Source organism: Diadema setosum, chromosome 5 (assembly GCF_964275005.1).
Source record: "Diadema setosum chromosome 5, eeDiaSeto1, whole genome shotgun sequence".
Lineage (NCBI taxonomy): Eukaryota > Metazoa > Echinodermata > Echinoidea > Diadematoida > Diadematidae > Diadema > Diadema setosum.
Window position 1 is genome coordinate 10,754,380 of NC_092689.1, and position 18,689 is coordinate 10,773,068.

At 37.6% G+C, this 18,689-nt stretch overlaps 1 protein-coding gene across 2 annotated transcripts; it reads right to left on the minus strand.

Moving 5' to 3' along the window:
• Positions 1 to 8,937: 8,937 nt before the first annotated feature.
• Positions 8,938 to 18,302, minus strand: LOC140229077 (geranylgeranyl pyrophosphate synthase-like). 2 transcript variants are annotated; one of them, XM_072309338.1, is made up of 9 exons: positions 18,176 to 18,302; positions 17,077 to 17,145; positions 16,037 to 16,122; positions 15,477 to 15,640; positions 14,579 to 14,680; positions 13,124 to 13,184; positions 12,580 to 12,826; positions 11,562 to 11,611; positions 8,938 to 10,556 (listed from the first exon to the last, which is right to left on the minus strand). In XM_072309338.1, exons 1-9 carry the CDS (start codon positions 18,242 to 18,244, stop codon positions 10,463 to 10,465), a joined length of 942 nt encoding a protein of 313 aa, XP_072165439.1. In that variant the 5' UTR covers positions 18,245 to 18,302; the 3' UTR covers positions 8,938 to 10,462. The 2 variants fall into 2 exon arrangements, with proteins under 2 accessions (XP_072165439.1, XP_072165438.1); XM_072309337.1 differs by having other exon boundaries at positions 11,562 to 11,629.
• Between the last annotated feature and the right edge of the window lie 387 nt (positions 18,303 to 18,689).

An 18,689-nucleotide genomic window follows, 5' to 3' on the forward strand; every position in this document is an offset into this window, starting at 1 on the left:
TTTATCCTCATTTATAACAAACATTTTTTTCAAACTCTGAACCTATTTGTACCTTCTTTCTGATTAATAATACTAATAACCTCCTTCCAAATTGATTTTGCTTTATCACAGTGAAGAAAATAAATAAATGAACAATCATCTCTGGCATCTTGTTACACAAAGAACAATTTGTCGAATCTTTTCTTTTAATCTTAAACAAAATATCATTCAACGCAATTGCTTTATGGAAAATTTTAAAATAAAAGGAGCGTGAATATAGCAATACTGGTAATACATGTACAGTGTACGAGTTAATCCGGGCAATGTCTGACCTACAACGGTCTATAGAGGGAGACATCATTACAACGTTCAGTTGCAGTGAATGTTAATTCATCGAGTTTGCAGCCATTACTCGCATATTTCCTTCCTTTTAATAGCTAAAAGTACTGCATCTTTCATTGCATCAGTGCACCATGATTAAAATGCTGAAGGAGTGCTCTGGCACACGAAGGAATTTAACGTGAAATGTAATTCTTGCAAGGAAAACTGCCGTAACTGTATAAAGATTAACAACCAACACAATAATGACTGTCAACAAACGAGTAATGTCAGTTACAAGGGGGAAACTGGCATTATCCTCGTTGTTAATTACCATAGATAAGAATCAATATCATTTTATTTGACAACTTTCGTTTTTCTTTTCGAAATTCAAAGAAAGGGGATAATATAAATAGTCAATTGGTGTGAAAAAAGTCATATGATATACAAATGGTTGCAATTGGCCAGTTAGTTATGACTTTCAATGCACACATGAACTGGAGGAAAACTCATAGCACGAAAAAAGCAAGTGAAAAATAATATGCTGCCTATTAAAAAAAAATAGCCATAGCTGATGAAACTGATTATTCCGACAGAAAAAAAAAAATTGAACCTATTTATAGTGACAGATAATTAGAAAAAAAAATAAAAGGAGGAGACAACTGCACTGTGAAAGTATCACACAACATTATTGGGGCCCCTATCTATAAGCACCGCTTCTCTTGGGGTTCCCACCATCAAGTTTAATTGTTTTTGTTTTGTTTATGTTTACTTTGTATCATTATGATTATGTATCTATGTGGGTTTTTTTGTTGTATACTCTTAAAATGATGGTGAATAAAACTGAACTGAACTGAACTGAATAGAAATATAAACGAGACAAAAGGAGAACTATTACATGATTGTTAATAGTGTTGCAGTGCATGTACCTTGGCAAATCAATGAACGTTAAGCACATAAATCGTCAGAACATTTGAGTTTTTGGTTATAAGTCTGATGCAGATAAAACATTAACAGCAAAGCCTTATTACGTGTGAGTAGATTACGTACATTCATGGTTAGGTGTAGTAGAAGTTACAAGGTAAAGAAAGAGATAGAGAGGGAGAGAGAGAGACAGAGACAGAGAGGTCGACAGACTGTCACTGTTTCATGTGATTTTTTTTTTTTATACTGCAACACAGTAACTGATGTCACAAAAGTCATTTTGTTTTACTGCTCCACGAACAAACTTATACATGGGACCATTACCACGACCTGTATCTTATCAGCCATCTCTTCTTTATTGTTCCTCACTCCCTCTCTCTCTCTCTCTCTCTCTCTTTCTCTTACCTTCCCTCTCTACCTTTTCTTCTCATCGCTTGCTTCTTAAAATGTTTGCATCCGTCTTTTTAATGTTGCCTTTTATTTATCATACACTTACAGTTTTATACTCTGTTATACAAAATGTGTGCACAGCATCTATTTTCTTCATACCGAATTGACATCAGGCGCACAAGATGCAATTTTCCATCACGGAAGCCACACCGGATTGTAATAAAGAGCAACAAATTTCTACCCTGGAAAAAAAAGAATGACTAAAGCGACAGGTCAATGATTCTTATCGGATACCTCTCATTGGACATTGCAGCCGAAATAAATTGGCGAACATGATTTAGATCATCTCGTATCATTCTTACTCATACGTCGTTTGCACGACAGCATCGCCAACATCGGGTTCGTTAACCGTCCGTTTCCAACTAAGCAGCGTTCATCTTTATAAGGGAAATCTTTCTTTGGTGCTCTAGACATGATTATAAATGTGTAACTCATCAAATACTATAATGTGAAAAAAGTTATCTCCAATGATAAATGCACGCAATCCACTTATTCAGTTGCATCTGATATGTGGCAGTATCGATACGCCACTCATGATGATGCCTGTAGGGTGCATTATTGAAATGTTCGCAGTCCATCGCTATTCTTTCTTATACCCCTCCCGTCCTCCTTTTTAAAAAATCTTCTTCTTCCTCCTCTTCCTCTCCTTCTTCCCCTCTCCCTTTTCCTTCTTGCCATTGTTCTTTTTTTTTGTTCGCTTGTTTCAGCATCACAATATGCATCAGCTCTTTTCTTCTTCTTCTTCTTCTTCTTCTTCTTCTTCTTCTTCTTCTTCTTCTTCTTCTTCTCTCCCCCACTCTCTCTTCCTCCTCGTTTTTTCTAAGTCCCAGCGACTTTTTTGTAAACTCAAATTTTGACAAATTTTCAAAGGCATACTTGTCCTTTTTTAAAGAGTGTTGATAATCGATTCCACTGTTTTGCTAGAATATCATCAATATCGATTGCTCAGTTTAATGCACTAATCATTATCTAATACTGTAGCTATTTGTTAAGCATCATCAGCATTGTTTCTGTTGCAACAATCACTATGATAGATAGGCGTCATCGCTTTTGTCGTTATGATTGCCACCATTCATTGTCAAGAAGAAGAATGAGTAGAATACCACACAAAAAGACAGATGACAACAAATAGAATCAGTTTCGCAGTTCCTCTTTTCTTATTCTGAATTTCAACTCCTCCCCCGTCCTATCATCGTGTGTGTGTGTATGTGTGTGTGTGTGTGTACGTGTGTGTGTACGTGTGTTTATGTGTGTGTGTGTGTGTATGTTAATGTCAATTGTAAGTAAGTGGCTCACCCCTATAAGTGTCCCCAAGTCTTAAAGCGAAAAAGATGGGGTGGGGGGGGGGGGAGGTGTGGATAATAATCGAAATAACGGCTACGTTGCTGAACGTCTGCTATCTACTGTGATGGGTATACGCTCTCTTTGCGACCTATTAAACTTCAAGTCTTTAATCTCAGGCCCCGTCGCTCAAGTATTTGCGAAAAAAAATTAAACAAACTAACAAAATCATGCGGTTACAAAAATCAAGAGCATACATCATGCTCGCCCACAGTTCCGCGAAGAAAGATTGTTAGCAATTACCGTTAATACACAAGTCAGAGTGACAAATGCGGATGATTACAGCCTTGGAGCATCGGGCTTTCGATGTAGCGATCGGGGGTCAGGGATGCCCCCGTTTGTGACGTCACCCTATTGGGTCTCTGCATCATTTAGCGTGGTTGGCCCTCTTTATCATTACTTTTTTCTAATATGTCGACGGTAATATTTGTGGTGTTGTTTTGCGCTATGTCAGAGGGACATAAGCTAGTAGTTTTCAAGCAGTTACAGATTGTCTGGATGTGAAAATGACTGCATGACAGTCCCATCAGGATTTAAGGTTCAACAACTCTCTCACCCTTTGTCTGATAAGGTCGAAACTCCAACCATTCTGATTATCGGTTTTAAAGGGATCGTATAGTTTTGGTTGAGACCTAACTTCAGGTTTCTAATTTTTTTGTTGTTGAGATAATGAGAAACCTTTTATGAAATATGAAAGAACATGTAATTCCAAGAGGAATTCATCGTTTGTTTGATGAAAATTGGCTTTGGAATGGCTGAGATATCCAAAGAAGAGCGATCCTAATTAAGGCGGGACCCACCTTTTATTACGATCGCTTTGTTTTACTTTGTTTTTGGCTGTCTCAGTCATTCCATAATCGATTTTCATCAAATAAACGTTGAATTCCTCGTAGAATATTATGGTCTGTAAAATTTCATAAGTGGTTTCTTGAAATCTCACAAAAAGTTAAAATCCCAATCCTCAGCCCCACCAAAACTGTACCCATCCCTTTAACTTTTAAGGTTGTTAAAATGCAAGTGACATCTCGCTCTGAACGATATTTTCTCGCTATCGAGAGGGTATTTTCTACTCGAAATGAATGGTACACTTTGTAAAGGTTTTAGGAAAGCCGGACAATTCGTTCAAATATCATAAACGAGTAAAATGATATAACGAAAACATAACAGGAATGCGCAAATCTTTTTATCTATAAAAAATATACGCATTCCCTACTATAATACGTGCAACTGAGATTACAAGTCGTCGTCAAAACAAATTTCCTTTTCTATTCTTTTTTTGGAAAGATAAAATCAAGCTTCTCTGACGTCACATTTCTTTCTTAATTTCTTTTGTTTGAAATTCCTGTTACTTTTCTTTTTAAGTCGCGCAAGCATAGTTTCACATCACGAACTGCCGAGTTCCGATCTATAGAACAGTGGAATAAATCAAAACTTATGTATATTCGAAAATTTTCCGATTTTCCTCGAAAGTTCATTATGTCATATTGTCATTTATAGATATTTCCTTAGTCGCTGAATCCACACTAAGTTGGGGGAAATATTTCTCTTATGCGGGGCAATGATGACGATTATCTAAATATGACGGACGAGGTAGGGATGGAGAGGTGGGGAGCGGACTAAGCAATGAAAACCATAGCGTGGTATAATACAGGCTGAACAGTATAAAACTGTTACGCAGGGCGCGTGAAACAAAAAAGAAAGTTCGTGAACCTTCTAAACCGCTTTTCTCAACCAATAATCTGTAGGAATCATCGGGTGTGCCCATTAGGCGACCGATTCGGTTTCGAGTTGATCACGAACATATGTTAAGTTGTCACAATAAATTAGTTCGAAACGATAAAGAGAGCAAACAGTGTGGTTCCCCGGAGCATGGCACACTAATCATCAGCATGACTTCGTCATTTTCTCGCTCGTTATAATCAGAATATTATATTGAAAACTCATATTTTTCCAGGAATTACAGTCTGTCGTTGGCAGCGTCTTTCGAGGGAAAAAATAGGTATGATAATCATAAGTAACTTCATCGGAGCAGAGCGTGGAGAGAAGACTCTTAGACGCTCTCTTAGCACTCGACATGAAGATGTTCTCTGTAACCTTTCAACGATTGCACACTGTATCCACAGGTGTTAATAGAGAGTTATACATAAAATCTACCAAGCCCAAATAGAGACTTGCATTCATTAATCTTTGGATCAATTTATTTCACCACGTTAAAGTCTGAGAGAGAAATCAATACTTTATTGATATTAGCTTACATCTTCTAAAATGTCTTGCCAATTTAAGGATACGGATTTAGAAGCATTATGATTGCGCATCGGAAATAAACGACGGTTTGCGACCAAAATACGGCTAAAATGAAGAAGATTTTCTACCTCATGAAAAAACAACAACAACTGTTATAGCAATGAATGATTAAAAAAAAAGTTACTAAGAAGATGCAGCTCCAAACCAAAGAGATGTGATTTATGACACACGGTGGGATACATTAATGCCAGAAAACTAATGTGCAAGAGTCGAGGCTGGACATCACGCTATCATCTCATATTTCGCGAGTTCATGATGACGAATGCGCCGAGTGTGAAACAGGGGATTTCCTGAGATGCATGTAATGTGATTCATTCCAATGCTCGTGGGATCCGCGTAGTAAACGGACTGGCAGCGTACATTCACTCTCCGCCACGCAATTCAAGATCAGGCGCTCGCTCTTCTTACTCTGTAGCGCAACGCTTCGCACCACTGCGCATGCGTCTTCACCTGCAATCAGTGGCGTATCTAGGGAAAACGGCGCCCGGGGCAAGCACGAAAATTGCGCCCCTAATTTCTGACCCAACCCCATCCCGGTAGGGACTTTAAACAAGGTCCACATGATGCTTTTTCAAGCACTTAAAAGGGATCTTTTGAGGGTGATTTAAATGTAATGAATTTTGATAGATTTTGGCGAGCGAGCGCAGCGAGCGAGCCGAAAATTTTTGTATTTCAGCTTACAAAACATGGAATTCTTGTCATTTTTTGTTTACCAAATCTTACAATTCTAAACAAGATATAGTGACGGCCTTATAGATAACGATTTATACCAAAAAACTGAGGACCATACTCTACATTAGTACGTGCGAGTGAGCTGAAATTTGTATATGTCCTCGTCATCATCACGTATTGTTCTTATCTTTTTTAGTATAAATTTTGGCGAGCGAGCGCAGCGAGCGAGCCGAAAATTTTTGTATTTCAGCTTACAAAACATGGAATTCTTGTCATTTTTTGCTTATTAAATCTCACAATTATAGTGACGACCTTATAGATAACGATTTATATCAACAAAGTGAGGACTTGAAAAAACACTCTAAATTAGTACGAGCGAGTGAGCCGAAATTTTTATATTTCTGCGTCATCATTACGTTTTTTTTTTCTTATCTTTTTTTATTTTTTTTTTTTTTGCGCCCCCCTCCCCCGTATATATATGTTCGAAACCGTTGGCGTCCTCTTTTGATAAAATCGGCGATCGCTTCAGACAAAATGTCAGAACGAATGAAATTGCAGACGCTGCTCCGTGTAACATTTTTCCTGCTTAATATAAAATGACATGAGTGAACACAATAGACATTGTCATTTTGTCCGCGTCATCGTCACGTTTTGTTCTTATCTTCTTTTTTTTTATACAAATTTTGGCGAGCGAGCGTAGCGAGCGAGCTGAAAATTTTTGTATTTCAGCTTACAAATCATGAAACTCTTGTCATTTTTTGCTTATTAAATCTTACAATTCTAATCAAGATAATAGTGACGGCCTTATAGATAACGATTTATACCAACAAACCGAGGACTTGAAAAAAATAATCTAAATTAGTACGAGCGAGTGAGCCGAAATTGGTATATTTCCGCGTCATCATTACGTTTTGTTATTATCTTGTTTGATTCGGGTTTTTTTGCGCCCCCCCCCCCCCCGTATGTTCGAAACCGTTGGCGCCTTCTTCTGATCCAATTGGCGATCGCTTCAGAACGAAAGAAATTGTAGCCGCTCCTCCGTGAAACATTTTGCCGAAAATTTTTGTATTTCAGCCCACAGAACATGGAATTTTTGTGTGAACACAATAAACATTGTCATTTTGTCCGCGTCATCATCATGTTTAGTTTTTATCTTGTTTGATTTGGTTTTCTGCCCCCCCCCCCACCATTCTCCCTCCCCCCCCCCCTTTCCGGGCGAGTTTTTTTTTCCCCTTCTTCTTCTTCTTTTCTTTTTTTCTTCTTCTTCTTCCTTTTTTTTTCTTCTTCTTCTTCGTTTTTTTTTTTCGTTTTCTTGCGCCCCCAGGGAGTGGCGCCCGGGGCACGTGCCCCCCTTGCCCCCCCCCCCCTAGATACGCCACTGCCTGCAATGGAGGCAAGTTGGTTCAACGGAAGTGCAGACTGCCTCAACTTTGGAAGGTCGAGCCATGCTGGGCCACTAAAATCTTTGACTGTGACACTTTGGTGGGCACATAGTGGAAAAGAAATGTAGTAATAAAAGGAAATTAAAAACCCATTTTGAATTTCAGCTGCCCAAATTGGGCCACCAAAAGATAGCCTTTTTGGAAATTTGGTGGCCCAACATCAATTTTCAGTGGCCGCGGTCCACTGGGCCACAGCTGATGTTGAGCTCTGTATACATACGTGTATATACACATATCTATCAATCTATAATGCGTATTTTTTCCTGTGTCTACCACTTCTCTGGGTCAGTCTCTATCCATCTATTATCTTTCTATAGTCATCGTTTCTCTGATGCAGCATCAAACAGTTTTTTTTTTGTTTTTTTGGTGTTTTGTTTTGTGTTGTTTTGTTTTTGTTTTTTTGCTTATATATCTTTTTATATGTTTTTTGCAATATATATCTATATATTTATATCTATATACCCAAATATGTTAAGATTTCACGTATTGACTCCACGAAGAAATAAAGAAATAAACTGGTAATGCATTTTTGGCCAATAAAGCATGAGAACAAACTCATGCTTTATTGACCAAAAATGCATTACCAGATTGTTTCTTTATATCTATATATCTATATCTATATCTCTCTCTCTCTATATATATATATATGCATATAAAGTCTAATTTCTTTCACTGTATGCTACCCACAAAGAGGCACCACGTATGTTTGGGAAAGAAACAATCTCTCGCACTATTATATAAAAGATATATGTATACATGGCCTTTACCTTAGTGGGACAGAATACACGGTAAGACAACAAAGATACTCTCAATAAACAAGTTTTGTTAATGGCATGAGCAGCTCATGATTTTTTTTTTATTGATACAAAAAAAAAAGTATACATATGGAACATATCAAAATTGTCAACATTTCATGATTAAAAGTGGAAGCGAAATAAGTACTTGCTAAACACAGAAAGATCAATATTTCATTCATGCGACGTGAGATATAAATATTTTCAGTTAAAGGCAGAGTTACAACATGAAACCAGGGATGGATGTTAATGTCTTCACAGCATGTCAGATTTTTTACAGACCCGAATTTAGTCCTGAAAACATATCATATTGTCACTCTCGTTCAGCACACACTAAGCACAATGTATATCACAGGTTTTTCTCTTAAAAACACATCAAAAAAAATTGCAAAATATGACGGAATCTCTCCTGTGTGAGTCGTGACACAGGTACACACGTCTACCGTGTAAAACATAACTGGTAGGAGAGCCGACTCATCCTCTTAATGTGAGAGTGCTGTGGTCCTGTGGACTGTGCCTTTTGTTCCGTCGGCAGGGAGGTTCAAAAAGGGGTACAGCTATGTACCTCTCAAGGGTGAAGTTTCAGGAGTACAACATTCTTCCTTTGGCACATCTACCAAATTTTCTATCCCCATGTGACACCTGGCACCTGTCCAATGTTGGTTCAAACTGTCTCTCCCCTCCCCCCCCCCAAAAAAAAAAAAGAAACACACACACAGAAACACTATTCACACCCACTTTCTCTCTCAATTTCTTTGTCTCATCTGCCTTGTTCCTCATCCCCTTGTCCACATTACATATGTTAAACTGACCATTTCCAATGCTCTTACTATCTTGGCATGACAATATCCTTATACCAAACTTTGGCATGAGGGAGAGCTTTCAACAATCCCACATGGTAACACTTACTCTCTGCAATACATTTCAAGTCAACAATAATTCTTACAACTGCTGGATTAAAAAAAAAAAAGGATATACATGATACCATAAACTTTAAAAAAGAAGGTGGCCACCCTGTTAAACCTCAGATCGGTTGCATCTAGGCAGTAACTTTTATCCTTCTGCTCAACATCATGTTATCATCTTTGATTCTGTGTATGGGCATACACTGTATTCATCACCTGAGCACATTGCACATTGCATAAAAAAGAACCCCAGGTCAACACAGAAGAAGAAAAGGGTTTCTGGATGCATCATAATCTGCCTCATTTTGGCACATCACACAGAGAGGTACAATAGGCAGAGAGCACCATAGTATAACTACTACAGGGTTTGTTGACATTATATGTAAAAAAAGGAATGCACATTTTGTCTTTCCGGCAAGAGCTTTCTTTCAAAGGGAAAATCCAATACTGTACAGCCGTCATGACAATTTTGAGACCTAAAAGAACATTTTGAGAGTCAGAGCAGTGGTAGTGATAAAGATTAAACAATGAAAAAAGAAATGTTGCCAGAACTGTTTGACAATGGCCAGTGATAATAATGCTGTAGAATTTACAAGTAGAGGTTTCAATTTCTGCATGCCATTTTGAGTTCCGAAAAGGAAGATTGTGATAAATCCACATGACATGATTAAAAGACTAACTGACTGGCAGCAATGTGCATACAAAGAATCATATCTTGTCTGTGTGGAATGTTTGCACTTGTTACTTATTGTTAACATGTGTCTGTACATACAGTATGTACATGTATGATGTTAAAGTGCTCACATACAGACCTGTAGTTATTACTGCAGTACAGGTGACTCCCGTTATAACAAAGTTCTAGGGACTGGCAGTTTTCTTTTGTTATATTGAAATTTCACTAGAGCCAAAAAATAATGTATTGATAGATGATAATTTTGGAACCCTAATTTTTACTTCATTGACACCAGATTTTTGTTATAACCATGTTCGTTATAATGGAGTGCACTGTACTGTATGTCATTACCTTTTATGAGTTTTGTAACTAAATATTCTAAACAGGTTTTCTTTAAGCAGTTATCCTGATTGACTGCTTTAATCTACACCATGTTGGAAAATGATGTCTAAGTGATAAATCATAATGGATTGATATTAACACAACATTGACAAAACTGCTTTGCGTAACAAAAACATTACAGAAGAAGTCAAAGCGTCTATTCTGTTTTGATTTTGGGGTTCAAATGACATTTGAAAAGTGGGACATCTAATGTGTTTGTTGGCACTAGAGAGTTACCACAAGCATGGATTTTCCCTTTAAATTTACTGGCGGGCTGAATCACTGGTCTCCCTCCTTCACCAGCTTGCTTAGCTCGTCCATCATGGCCTCCAGGATTGGGTTCCCACCGAGGCTGGCTATGTGTTCACGAGCTCTGAGGAGGGAACGACCACACAAACATAGAGAACATTAGATCTACAATTATGGCATGGTTTAGTGATGCGTTGTTGGTACATGCTCCTCCAAGTTTTGAACTTGAAAAGAAGCCATGAAATTTGCATCATGTGGCAATTTATGAGAACATTGTTTCTGGTTGGAAAAAGGCACGTACAAGAACACATGTTTTGTTTCTTGTTTGAGTTTGATTGCATATCATCATAAGTGCAATTACCTGTAAAATACATGTATACACTTTATTTAGTATTAATACTGGTATTATTTCATTAAAACTATACCACTACAGCCAAGTCCTATGATGCAGAATGAATGGAATAGAAGGCCATTTCACATTGGTAATTTAAGAGGCAGTACTCTTCACTTTCTCTGTCATAATGCCCTTATTCGGGGGCACACAGTATGAATTTTTAGAAAGAAATAGACGAAGTGAAGATCAAACATATAGCCCAGTAGGCTGAGTCTGTATATAACTTCTCACCCATGGACATTACTCCCACATATTTCATATCATCATAACCTATTTCATTTGCCTGCTTATCACTTCATAGGTTGAGAATGATAAGGGCATTAAATTGCCACTTAAGACATAGTGTTCGAGGCACCTTAATGCCTTTATCATTCTAAGACGATGACTTGAGAGTCTGCCGCTGAAGTTTGCTTCATATTATATATTAGCTGTGGCTTGGTGACGCACACCTCAGCTGAGCTTTGCAGTTTTTCTGTAGACACTTTTTGAAGTGAGCAAGATGTATCTGTCATTCACATTGACACCAGTGTAAAATCTTTGCATAGATATCTCTCCATAGTACATGTGCCTTGTAGTATCCACATAGAGCATTTCAAGTCCAGTATAAAAGCACCAATTATTCAGATTTGGATGATTGGTCACTTACTTCCTCCCGCCACAGTACGACAGGGTAAAGTTAAAAACAAAATAATGACAAAATTTGAAGGTAAAGAGTAACATCAAATGTACACTCACTTCTTCTCAAGGTCAAAGAGGACTGTCCTGGTGTACTCAAAGGATCCAAACTGCAAAAAGAAGCCATACTATTGGGAATCATTCCTCTTTCCTGCAAAATAACTTTACAATTACACCATATCCAAAATTGATCAAAATTTCAATCTTGGTCAGTGGGACTCAGCAAAGAATTAGGCCTCCAAGTTTGTTCACACCACCCCCCCCCCCCAAAAGAAAAAAAAAATGGGCAGTGGAAAATTCAACAATTCTGAGGCATTACAGCACAACTCCTCGTACATCTCTCCTGCAATGTGACCTATAGCCATAAAATTTGTTGAATTCACCTCATAAACAGAATTCTACAATACTGACAGTAAAGACAAAGGCACTGTTTGCATTTTAATCAGATCTAAGCAAACAATTCAAAATATTCAAACTTTTCTTAAAGACTATGGGTGAGTAATTACAAGTAGCATTTATCTCCTGGGTGTCTATTTCAAACATGCCTCTCACAACTGTACAAATATTTTTGGAATAACACTTTGATGTCTTTTGTTCAATAAATTCCTGGGCGTTTCAAACATAGAATTTTATATACAGTTACTTAGTTTTTACAGTATTATACAAGCACCTTATGGTGACAAGGGAAAGTATTCAAGGAAAAGGAATGATTGAGTGAACCCCCCACAAAAATGCACAGACACTGTGCACTTTGAATCATGCACAGAATGCAGATAATACAACTTTTTTTTTTCCAGCCAACACTGTGCTTCCAGAAGGTTCTGTGGTTCTCATAAATTTAACATCAACAAGGGAAAAAAAAAAAAAAAGAAGCTAAAGGTGAACTCTGATATCTGTCATGAAGAGCTGGCATGATGTACGGTTTCACTTTTTACTGACAACAAAACTTTTGGTGAGTAGATAGGAACAGAGGGGTGAGAGAGAGGAGGGGATAGGCATGAGGGGATGGGGTGGGAGGGGTGAAGTGGGTATGGGGAGGAGGCAGAAGCCTGTCAGATGTAGCTGATTAGAGACACACCTTTTCCAAAAGATCCACGCAGTACTTCTTGACGTCCATGTTCTCCGTCCTCTGCCGCAGGACGCTCATCAGCTGGGTGTTGCCCGGCTGGGTGCGGATGCCGTGGATGATGGGGAAGGAGAACTTGCCCTCCGTTAGGTCCTCGCAGTAGCTCTTGTTCTCCGTGTATTGCTTGGAGCAGAGGTTGGCATAGTCGTCCCGGATCTGGAAGTACAGGCCGAGCGTGTCGCTCAGGGGCTTGAAGTCACTAGGATACAGAGACACAGATTATATGTGAGCGTTAAAGGGATGGTATAGTATTGGTTGAGGTGAGAATTCAGCTTTTAACTTTTTGTGAGATACTTAGACACCACTTTAGGAAAAGTTAAAAAGCATAGTTCCAAGAGGAATTCAAAGATCTACGATGAAAATTGTTTTTGAAATGGCTGAGATATCCAAAAACAAAGTAAACCAAAGTGCTGATTAATAAAAGGTGGGTACCACCTTTTATCAAAGTGTTGTCAAGTGTGAGTATTGACTCAAACACAAGAGTTATCACTGTTACCTCTTGTTAGCACTGAAGAGTTGCATAAGTCTCACAGCCAAGCCAAACAGACCCCCAGTTTCTGGTAGAAAAAGAAAAAAAAAAAACATGAACATGACAAGTAAACAAGAATAAAGGGGGCTTCACACTGACTGAGAAAAGTACCAAAAACAAGAGCAACAACAAGTTATGCACTATAGACAAACTATCACAAATCCTGTTACTGGTCTTTTCATTCAGGTGGTGATTCAACTTTCACTTTCACTTTGGATGAAGACGCATTCAGTCACCATAGAGTTTTCCTGACTGCTAAAGGATGTCCGACTTGTTGTGAATATGCCACCTTTGTATTAAACATTCCCATTTCATATGGAGTTCATATGACAAGATTGGTATGCAGGGCTGGGCAATGCTATTGGTGCATCAAAAATGAAAATAACATGGTAGCGGTCTATGGTCACATATTTGTTTCACACATAGGAAATTAAGTATCACAACCACTTGACATAGTTATTCTGTGTTACGGATTGACCACAGTAACAACAAAAACGACAACGATGACAACGACAACGACGACAACAACAACAACAACAACAACAACAACAACAACAACAACAACAACAACAACAAACACACACACACACACACACACACACATAAACAAAAACAAACACAACACATGAAATTTCCTTTTGTATCACTGAAAGCAATTTTCCACAGCACAATGTGATGGACTTTGAGAGGGGAAAATTAAAGCAGCAACTTGTGCCATGGAGGAGAGAGAAATGGGGAAGAAACATATGTGACCCGCTACAACAAAAGGATCCTAAAGTCGCTGACGGCTGAGCCGAGAAAATTGAGTTTGAAGTCACATCATCAAAATCGGTCAAAACAATCAGATTTCTGTTTTTGGCATAATTTTGTAATCTAATGTTTTGTCTATCATCTGCCGAAATTTCGAAGCTAAATGATCAAAGGAAAGGCAAGAAATCAGCGTTTTTCTGGGCCATGATTTTCCGACTTTCAACGTAACAGAAACGTGTCCGAAGACTTGGATTTAGCGCCGCAGCTAGACTCCGCCCCTAGCAACGAGGGAGAGATCTTATTGGTCAGTGCATGGCATCCTGATTACTGATTGGTCGTGTGTAGACCGCTGGTGCTAAGCTTGAACGAACATCACGGAGGTCACTAGGAGCATGCCTTCTATTGTCAAGCGGTGAAAACTGTCTCGCCTCCCCTTGATCATGATAGTGTCGGAAGGAAAACTTTGAAGGCGTTTTTCTCGAAATTTTTCTTTCCTCGGCCACTTGACATGCGCAAAATCATTGATATCTCCGCAACCGAGTACTTTTATGAGTTGTGCTACATACGAAATTAAGGAAGAAGAGTAAGGGAATAATGTCATGCCATTTTCAGAAAATTGTCCTCCCCCGACTTTCGGATCCTTTTGTTGTAGCGGGTCACATATATACTCACTTTTGATGACCATTTCCCTGTACTCTTCCTCCGTGGGGCAAGTGTAAGAATCTCGCCAGTAAATGTCCATACCCTGTCCTTGGTGTAATAGTACTAGTTGTTCTGGGTACAGGATACAGAAAACAAAACAAACAAAAATGATTAGTAATAGATGTTTTATGTTTTGTTGCTGTTTTCATTTGAATGTGTTCAAAGCCGAAAGCTGCCAAATTAGCAACTGACTAATACATTTGATGAGCAACTGCCATTATGCTTTTCTTGCACAACAAAGAGGCTTGTTTGCCATAGGCAAGAACATGTGTGAATATGACAGACCCTATTCATGAAATTCCATCAACAGATAATATTACAAAGGCATGAATCTCTTATCAAAAAACAGAAGGGGAAAAGGGTTGGGGTCATGAACGATACTGATTCCATTGCTAACAACAAATATTTCATCGTAGAAAGATCAAATACCAGAATTACTGAGGAACATAAAAGAAAACAAATCACTCTAAAAGGGTCTTTTTACTGAAAATGAGCACAAATGTGTAACAGAAATAGTGACAAGACCTTCCATTCATCATTATCACCATCATCAGAATCAGAATCAGAAACAGAATCACAATTACATTTCTATAACAAGACATTTTAACTTGCCCAAGCAAAATGAAATATTTCTTATGAATTCAAACACAATATAGGTCATTAAGCATTGTAAATATAGATTTTGGGTAAGTGGGCATTCCACAAAAACTCTCATACTTCCTTTTGCAAAGAAGGGCTTTAAAAAAGAAAAAAGTCACAATCTGGCACAAAATGAATTCTTCTGACACTGACTAACCTCTTTCTGTTCAGATATCAAAATAATCAACGTTTGCAAGCTTCCTGCCAAGTATTTCACTTTCCTCTTTACCTGTGAATATTTTCATGGCATCTGGGTGGTCAAAGTTCATTACTTCTTTGAGACCGAGGAAGTACATGTAATTTGCCGAGTTGATGGTTTGTGCTATGCCGTATATACAGTGGGCAACAGGTATTCCTCTTCTCAGCTTGGAGTTGTCTTCAATATCATCGATCCTGTACGCCAGAAAGAATTGAATGAAACATCTACCGATAAAGTGCACAAGTAAAATTGAGTGATCATCTTTCAGATTAAGAAGTGGATGTTATGAAAAAAAATTATAATTCCAGGATTTCACACATTACAACATAAACATAAAAAAGTCATGCAGCTAAGTTTAGTCATGTTTCAATTTTCTTTTCAACCATCCAATACTGCTACAATCATGTTTAACAAAACATACACAATTTATGCCCATTAAACTCTTTGCTATAATACTACATTTAACATCTTTAGATAATCAAAAGTGTACATTGATCTCTCTGATAAAGGGTTGATAAAATACGGAAAAAAAAACTTTACGCACTCAAACTTCGTGTCAGGAGAGATTTTGCGATTTGTCATGTACTCACAATAAGCTTGCATTGTGTAGCATCTGTATGACTTCACCTATCTTGGTCACCCTCTCTTCTGGAATATTCATCCAGTAATTGAAAGCCTGAAATGCAAAATTGTATAAATTCATGTCAAGAATAGATACAACAGTATCAATGAACAATACCACATTTCTAACTTGGTCACATATCTCTATGCAACTGCAAAAATAATGCAAATCAAGCCTGCATTTCCCTATCTGCCAAATACACTGGAACTGTAACACATTGACCTAAAAAGGAAATAACATAATTTGTGTAAGTCTGTGTAGAGATCAACATCAATATATCAGTGATTAGAACATGAATAATGCCAAATTCAACTTTAGTCACAATGGTGGGCAAAACATAGATCAAAACTTAAAGATTCATATCCCAAGGATCTGTTAGACAGAGTCCAACAAAACAGTTTTTCAAAGAAAACAACATCCCCCAATTAATGACTGGTTATGTAAAAAAAAATAAATAAATAAGGAAGCACAAATGCAAATCTTTTCATCTTGGAAAGTCATATCAACCACATTGTGCTGCAGGCCATGTGACCATTGCCAGTGCTAACAATGGCAATGTATGCCCTATACTATATTTTTTAAAGAGACAATTGAACTGTCCTCGCATACAAGTTTCATATCAGTCATATTATAACACAATGTAACACACTGTCTTACAAGTATTGAAATCCATGAGCTCACACTGTCAGTGAATATGACATTTTACTTTTGACTCTGTTTACATTTTATACAAGATAATAGGTATGTAAGTCCATATGAGTTGTGAAGTCTGAAAATATTCTGCTAATTACATCAAATAAACCTGTTACTTGGCATAGCTGCAAAAAGCTTGATGTCCTCACTGTATATGGCCCATTGCACTTACAAGTAATCAGTTCCAAAACCCCAGTACTAAAGTGCATGGCAAGAGAGCTGTTCAATGGTATTACCTAAACTTCCACCATTCACTTTACATAATTTGATGCATTATAATTACAATGTCTACAGACCAACTGTTTTGTCCCTCACCCTTGACAGTTTGGTTCGAATTTGTTTGCCAGGAATCTGTGCTATGTAGTTGTATGGTTCCATGAGAATCTGAAAATGAAAAATCAAGAGAAATGTCAAGATTACAATACATGTACTACAAAGACTTAATACTGTCGACTCAGTGTCGAGTCTAGTTACTGATTACATCTCTTATAGGAGTACATATGTGACCATGCTGACAAGACAAGAATGAGACTCTAGAGTCAAACATCAACTAAAACTAAGATCTTGGCATGAAGAGAGTTAGAATGAATAACTTCATAAAATTTGAGAAATATTTGTTTTCCCTCATCTTTAATTCTTGCTTTATGCACACTTAATATAAAGCATTACAAAGTAAGACTAAGTATCATATACAGTAATACTGATTAAAGGGGCATTCCAGACAATTTTCATTAATTTTACATCATGTAGTATAATAAATTAACAGCTCCATGTATAGACTTGTGGAATTTATTGTGGTTCTTGAGCAGAGAAACAATACTTTGAAAAGAAAAGTATCTTAAACAAATTACACTGAACACGGCTGATGACATAGGAGGCTCACATATTTCAGAAATGTAGCAGTGTAATTCCATTACAATACTGCTTGCTTGCGAGTTCACCTGTGTGTAACCTTTGCATGCCTTCTTCTTTTGTTCTGATTCCTTGAGTTCCAACTCATGCATTTTTATGGTGACCCTGCCATGTCATCATCCTTGTTCATTGCAATTTGTTACAAATTTAGAAAATATTCTTATTCTTCATCCCGGTTATCATAAATTCTGAAACTCTGTCCTCATTATAACTAATTCATAGTTGTTAATGTAAAAATATGAAAATCATCCGGAGGTCTCCTTTAAGCATTGTATTCGTCTATCACAATTATCACATAGTGCTTTGACTGATTCCTGTGCTGCTCTTAAATCTTTCAATATTGAGTCAGATAGGAGAGTATAAATTTCTCCATGTGAAAGGTTTTTTTTTCCTTTTTTTTTTTTTTTTAGGCATGAGAAGTGCACAGAGATAGATGGAAATGATAAGATCAAAATTATGAAGAAAATGTTATTTCCGCCCTACTGATCAGGATATGGCTTACCATTTCCTGTGTGGCTGCTCTCTCTGTATCTGTTACACTTCCTGTACACTCAGTCTGTGAATCTGCCATTTTGGGTGGTCAGAGTCTGTAATGTCTAAAAGAGAGCAATCACAAACAAACACATAAGTTTGACTTAGATATATTCTTGCCATTGGGTGAGGTTCTATTTGTCTGATTTGATCTTGAAGAAGAAAAGTGTAACATTGTTACTGTAAAACCCACTCTATGTAGTCTACAGCATGCAAAAGTGATGTTGGTGTTGGCTTGAATGATGGAATGCATTATAACATGGGCATGGAGCTCATTAGACATTACAGTCTACAGAGTAAAATCCAATGAATTCAGTGCACAATGGATGAAAGTTTATCAAACTTGGAATCCCTTTATACAACCCCTGCATTGTACAAGGTACAATAGGTGTGGGTAGGTGTCACAGTAAAATATATCATTTTCATACATAAAACTGAGGAAAACGATCAAATTCAAACTCAGTCAAAGTGCGTGTCATTGATGC